Below are 6,502 nucleotides of genomic sequence, written 5' to 3' on the forward strand. Positions count from 1 at the left end.
TTTATAACTGCGTTTTTTGGGAGCCTCTACCTTTGATCTTCCTGCAGCCGTTATTAATTTGTTGAGAAATAATTGATAAGCAACATCCACATCATTAGTATCATACACATCAATCCAATCAATACATTTCACATGTTCATAAAAAATTTCATAGCTGAATTTAGAAATAGAATTGACCAGGCTAGAAGAGTTTTGGGAGCTAGGATTTATTATGTCACCTATATCCAGGAGACAGTAAATTAGGTAATGGTCGGTCACATCAATCTTAACGATACCAGCAGAACATGTCATGTTATCTCGAGTTCTATAGAAAACGTGATCAATTAATGAGGAGCTCATTCTATTAACTCTGGTTGGTGCATTTATCAGCTGTTCAAGACCAAAACTAGCCATAAGTGTTAGATATTCATAATTTTCACGAGTTACTTCCTTAACACATATATTCAGATCTCCACAAATAATTAAATTTTTATCGTTTATATTTTCCATGAATGTTTGTAATTCATTTGTGAAAGCAGTGACACTATAAGATTGTAATCTATATACAGCTAACAGAGCAAACTTAATCCTAGGAGTTAATTCTACACTAATATTTAACACATCAGATGTACTTGTATCTGCTTGAGTTAACTCACTTTTGAATTTATTGGTAATGAAAACAATTACTCCGCCTGCCCTGTGATTTCCATTACATTTATAGTAAGCATTATAACAATCCAATTTATAAAAATCAATTTCATGTTCCTTTATCCATACTTCTGAGAAAATAAAAATATGCGGACGAACATTCTCATCAAGAAACTCACTCATGAAAGATTGGAAGTTCTCTCGCATACTACGTATATTTTGATGAACAATAATCAGATTATCCATATTTACTTCACATAGATTTAGAAACGAATTAATATAATGATTATCCCCCATAATAGAAGTAGAAGAAATTTAAATAAATATCAATAACTAAATTCTTTAACTTTTTCGCAAACATAATAAAGTTCAATAATTTTTCACATCTGAGAATAAGGCTACATGATAAAGACAAGAAAAGATCTAGTAATCCCAGGCTACCTCTATTTTTTTACATATCTTCTAGACAGTTTATTGGAATGATAGGGCCAGTCGATTCCCTTCTCATCAATATCCTTCCATCCTGGACCCAAACAATAGTTATTTGTGCAACTAGTGCGCAAAGTGACAGTTTGCTGCACCGAAAGAAACGTTTACGCCCGAGCCGTAGGCGAGGGCGGAATGGTTTCTTGAGTGCAGCAGAGGAACTTTGCGCACGTATTTCACATTAAGTTTTTCCTACAGTTACCATTGAATATGAAAAGTGGGTAATTATGGGTAAAATTGCCTGAAATGCATCAAATGTTTTTCTGTGTAATTTTATTATTGATAAAAACCTTAATCCTAAAATCCTAAAGTCCTCGTTGTCGTTGGTTATAATATATAATGAATAATAATTAGCGCGTTGTGCTTCGTTTCACCTCTGCTCACTATAGCAGCCCAGTCACTGTTACCAACTTCATTTTGATTTTGCTGCACTGTTGCTCCATATAACCTACTAAGTATTTTGCGTTGCCATGTTGCAAATCTGGAGTGCAGAAAAATTTTTCCCGCACTAGAGCGGAAAAGTGATTCTTTGCATTCTGTAATCAGTGCAGCAATGGCCACTTTTCAACGTAACTGTAGGAAAAAGCATATTTCTTCTTTTTCTTTTCTTCTCGCGCAGCAATGAGAAGTTTTCTTCTACGAATCGTGAGACTATCGTTTATGTAAATTGGATTACTTACAGAGAGACCCATGGACGCCGTTGTCAATTTCCTCTTCTCCCTCCTTTTCTTCAACAGTAGTTGTTTTGAACGCCGACTGACGAATCTGAGGACTATTCCAGGGGGACTTTCAACTCCTTGTCGCTTTCCGAGTCGGTGACACGCATCAATCATCGAAATGGGTAGGAATATAATATTATGAATGCCGAGAGAGCAATCACGGCGCTGTATCTGGAAGCTCCTGATAATAAGGACAAGGTCAAGGAGACTCTAATTAAACTGCAGTCACGTGTAGTCTGTATTATATCACTTGTACACTTACAAATATTCTCACATGTATGCTCAGCTTATTATCACAATGTTGTATTTATCACATAATATATTCACTTAGTAGCACAGTATTGCTCCTCAATATCACATTCAAAAATTCATAAACTGGTAGTTGATGAATGCAAGTTGTGTTGAGCGTTCTATGTATAAGGTGATCGGGAAAAATAGTCTGTGCTATTTTCTAGTGAACTATACAGATTTGAAATGATATAAGAATGTGTACACAGTGACACATTTCTTGAAGTCAAGTATTGTACTTTACAATACAGCAATAGGTCATGGCAAAGATGGCAGTATCCTTGAGTTTAATTTGCCATAATTAGGTTCGGGAAAATCATTACAAATAATGAGTTTTACTGTTTGCTATTGAAGCTATTATTGATTATGAAATAAATTTATTCTTCATACTCAAAAGCAATAAAATATTAATTTCTCTTAGCTCGAAATCACCATTTGATAGTTTGTACTAACTTAGCCTAGTGTGAATTAGAATGAAATGTGAAAAAATCTGGTGTGGTACACTCACAGAACATTCCTTGCTCATTGAACTGTAAGCCTCATTCTTAAACGACAATAATTTAGGGGAATAACTTAATGTCGATTGGCGACTACATATTTTTAAAACTATATGATCCTACTATTGTATATATTGTTTTCAGAGTACATTTTCTCTTGTGTGAATTGTGAAATTTGATTATTTTATAAAAGTCATCAAAACATCCCGACTATGTGCTGTTTTGAATAAACTGCTCTACCTACTTACCTCATACACGAGAAGGAAGTTACAAAGTCAAATTCTCAAGATGGGGCCTCATGCCAGTTGATAGAGCTGATAAATAACTATACAGAGTGTGAATTTGAAAAAATCGGTAAAGTCATTTTTGAGAAAATCGCGATAGAAATTTATCAAATTCCATTTTTCTCAAGAATATTACGGAGCTCCTGCAATTTTCCAAGAGATGAGACTTATGTCAGTTGATAGGGTTTGAAAATAGCTAGCCAGGGTATTTTGAAGAAAATCATTAGAGCCGTTTCCGGAAAAAGTAATTTTCGCCATTTTGAATTGAATTTCTCATTGTCGGATACTCATGACACACACACACACACACACACACACACACACACACACACACACACACACACCAATTCTGGTACATTATACATTATCTGCTATAATTTGGTTATTATTTCTATTCAGACTCTCAGATATTTTGTTAGCCATCTTCTTTAGCACTACAGCCCAATATGAGCTTTGGCCGCCTCCACTACAGCTCTCCACGCTTTTCGGTCCTCTGTTAATTGTCTCCATCCTCTATATCCCATTTTTTGGAGATCGTCTCTCACTTCATCTTCCCATCTTATTCTCGGCCTTCCTATCTTTCTTCTTGAATGTAGCCTCTCCTTGAATATTATTTTAGGCATTCTGTTTTCGTTCATTCTACAGATATGTCCAAACCATCTAAGCCGCTGTGCCTTTATAAATTTTACAATATTTCGGCCTTTCATCAATGCCTCGAGCTCTGAATTAGTTCTTCTCCTCCACTCCTCTCCTTCTTTAACTGGACCATAAATCTTTCTTAGGATTTTCCTTTCAAAAACGCCTAAATGGTTTTTGTCTTCTTTTGTTAACGTCCAAGATTCACAGCCGTACGTTACAACAGGTCGAATTAGGCTCTCATATATTTTAAGTTTCGTGTTTCTACATATGAGCCTGTTCTTCAAAAGTTTCATGTTACTGAAGTATGCTCTATTTCCAGCCAATACTCTTTGCTTTATGCTGTAACCCATCTTGTTCTCGTTATTTAGTTCAACCCCCAAGTAGCTGAAGTTCCTTACACCTTGAAAGATTTTATTTCCAATTCGGAGGTTTTGTGGAACTCTTCTTGCTTGACTACTTGATATTTTCATGTACCTCGTTTTTCTTTCATTCACTATCAAGCCAATCTTATTCGCCTCTCTTTCTAGCAACAAATACGTTTCCTGTAGGACATCTTTCCTTCTTGCAATTATTGCTACATCGTCCGCATATGCACATACCTGATACATTCGGTGGAAAATATTTCCCCTGTCTAATCCTTCAATAGCTCTATGTAATGCAATATTGAATAGGATTGCAGATAGTCCATCGCCTTGTTTGACACCTGTGTTAAATTCAAAAGTGCTGCTCCTTCTATTACCAATTTTGACCATTGCTGCAGTCCTACTCATTGTCATTTTTGCTAGATTAATGAGCTTTTTTGGTAAGGCGTATTGCTCCAATGTTTTCCATAGCTCACTTCTCACTATGCTATCGAAGGCTTGCTTGAAGTCAATAAATAAAATATGTAAATCCAGGTCATGCTCATAAAATTTTTCTGCGATTTGCCGGATTGTAAAGATTTGATCTGCTGTTGCCCTTTCTGGCCGGAATCCGCATTGATATTCTCCAAGCACTTGTTCTGTGTAGGCCTTAATTCTATTGTTAAGAATACTTGATAAGACTTTATAAGCTACACTGAGAAGAGTTATCCCACGATAGTTATTACAGTCCAGTTTATCGCCTTTTTTATAAATAGGACATATTATACCTATGTTCCAATCTTGAGGCATAGTTTCATCTCTCCATATCATACTTATCAGCTCATGTATTCTCTTGACTGTGTCATCACCACCATACTTTATCATTTCTGCCAATATATTATCTTGGCCACCTGCCTTTCCATTCTTTAGGTGCTTTACAGCCATTTCTGTTTCCTCTAATGTTGGCCCTGCAACAAACTCCGCTTCAATACTAAGTGGCTCCCCTGTTCCTTCATGTACATTCTCCTCATTGATATCTGTTACTGTTAACAGTTCTCTGAAATGCTCTGCCCATCTCTCCATGATATTATCCTCTCCATTCAAAACTCTCCCTCTTTTGTCCTTGCATGAAATAATTCTTGGTCTATATTCTTTATTTATTCTTTCCATCGCTCTATAGAACTTTTTCGTCTCATTCTGTTTATATAAGCTTTCAATTTCTTCTAACTGTTTGTTCAAAGCTTCTCTTTTCTTTGTCCTGCATGTTCTATTGGCAATTCTTCGTTTTTCCTTGTAATCTTCATAATTTCTTCTTGTTTCTCGTTGTATCATTCGAGATCTGGCTTCATTCTTCTCTCTAATTGCTTCCCTGCACTCATTATCGTACCATCCCTCATTCCTTTTCCATCTTTTCTGACCAATTGCTTCATTTGCTGCTTCCTTCAGGCCATTGGCTAGCTTTGTCCATACTTCTTCAACACCATCTGCTTCTGAAGAGCTCAAAGTTTTTGCCTGTATTAGTCTGAGGTATTCACTACGGACTCTTTCACTCTTCAGCTTTTCAACATCCCATCTTATAGGCACAACCTTTTGTTTACCCGCCAGCATTGACAGCCTCTGTCTCACTACTACCTTCACAATGAAATGGTCAGAGTCACAATTAGGTCCCCTACAGCTTCTTACATCAATGATTGATGATGCATTACGGGAGTCAACTATCACGTGATCAATCTGATTGATTGTTGTTGCATCTGGTGATTTCCAAGTTCCAAGATGAATACTCTTATGTGGGAATTGAGTGCTCCTAATTTGCATGTCATTTCTGATGGTAAACTGACCAAGAAGAAACCCATTCTCATTTGTTTTTTCATGAAGAGTATACTTCCCTGCCACTTGTTGTAAGTAACTTTCCTTTCCAATCTGGGCATTGAAATCTCCCATAAAGATTAATTGATCATATTTAGATATTTCAGCACATACTTCTTCCAATTGTTCATAGAATACTTCTTTTTCAGCAATATTTTTCTCGTTCGTGGGAGCATGGACTGACAGAACAGAAACATTTCTGAATTTTCCCTTAAGGCATACTCGACACATTCTCTCATTTAATGCTTCGAACTCCATCAGGGCTCCTCTCAATTTCTTAGCCACAATGAACCCTGTTCCGAACATCCCAGTTCGTTGCTCTGGACCACTATACAGGAGAGAGTAGTTGCTTTTATCAATTCTTCCTTGGCCTTTCCATCTCACCTCTTGCAATGCAACCAAATCAAACTTATATTTCAATATTTCTTCAGCAATTTCATTCATTTTTCCTGCTCTCAACATTGTCCTCACATTCCATGTTCCAAATACCAAATCATTACGTTTTTTTGCTTGCCTTTTTGTTTTTCCTGAAATCCGATCCGTCCGAGGCTGCTGTGTAGGTTTCGTAACAATGAGTTTTTACGGTGAAGAGCAGTTAACACTTCGCCCAACCCCCAACCTGGAGGACCAGGGATTTGTTTAGAGTTACCTTCTCCTAGACAGCTTGCCTTCACCACGGCTTACGAGCGCTGTCTACCCTTGATTGTTTCGTTTCGGTTGACTTACTCCGTACCCTTCATGGGAGTAAGTGTTAT

General features: G+C 36.8%; 1 protein-coding gene across 1 annotated transcript; it reads right to left on the bottom strand.

Annotated features, from left to right (window-relative positions):
- Positions 1–662: 662 nt before the first annotated feature.
- LOC120354685 lies at positions 663–6,209 on the bottom strand. The gene is made up of 2 exons (XM_039442092.1): positions 4,670–6,209; positions 663–676 (listed from the first exon to the last, which is right to left on the bottom strand). Exons 1-2 carry the CDS (start codon positions 6,207–6,209, stop codon positions 663–665), a joined length of 1,554 nt encoding a protein of 517 aa, XP_039298026.1.
- Positions 6,210–6,502: the final 293 nt, after the last annotated feature.

This window comes from Nilaparvata lugens, chromosome X (assembly GCF_014356525.2).
Source record: "Nilaparvata lugens isolate BPH chromosome X, ASM1435652v1, whole genome shotgun sequence".
Lineage (NCBI taxonomy): Eukaryota > Metazoa > Arthropoda > Insecta > Hemiptera > Delphacidae > Nilaparvata > Nilaparvata lugens.

Excerpts from the sequence above, each read along its gene's own strand:
- LOC120354685 (XM_039442092.1), bottom strand. The coding sequence starts at position 6,209 with ATGTTGAGAGCAGGAAAAATGAATGAAATTGCTGAAGAAATATTGAAA.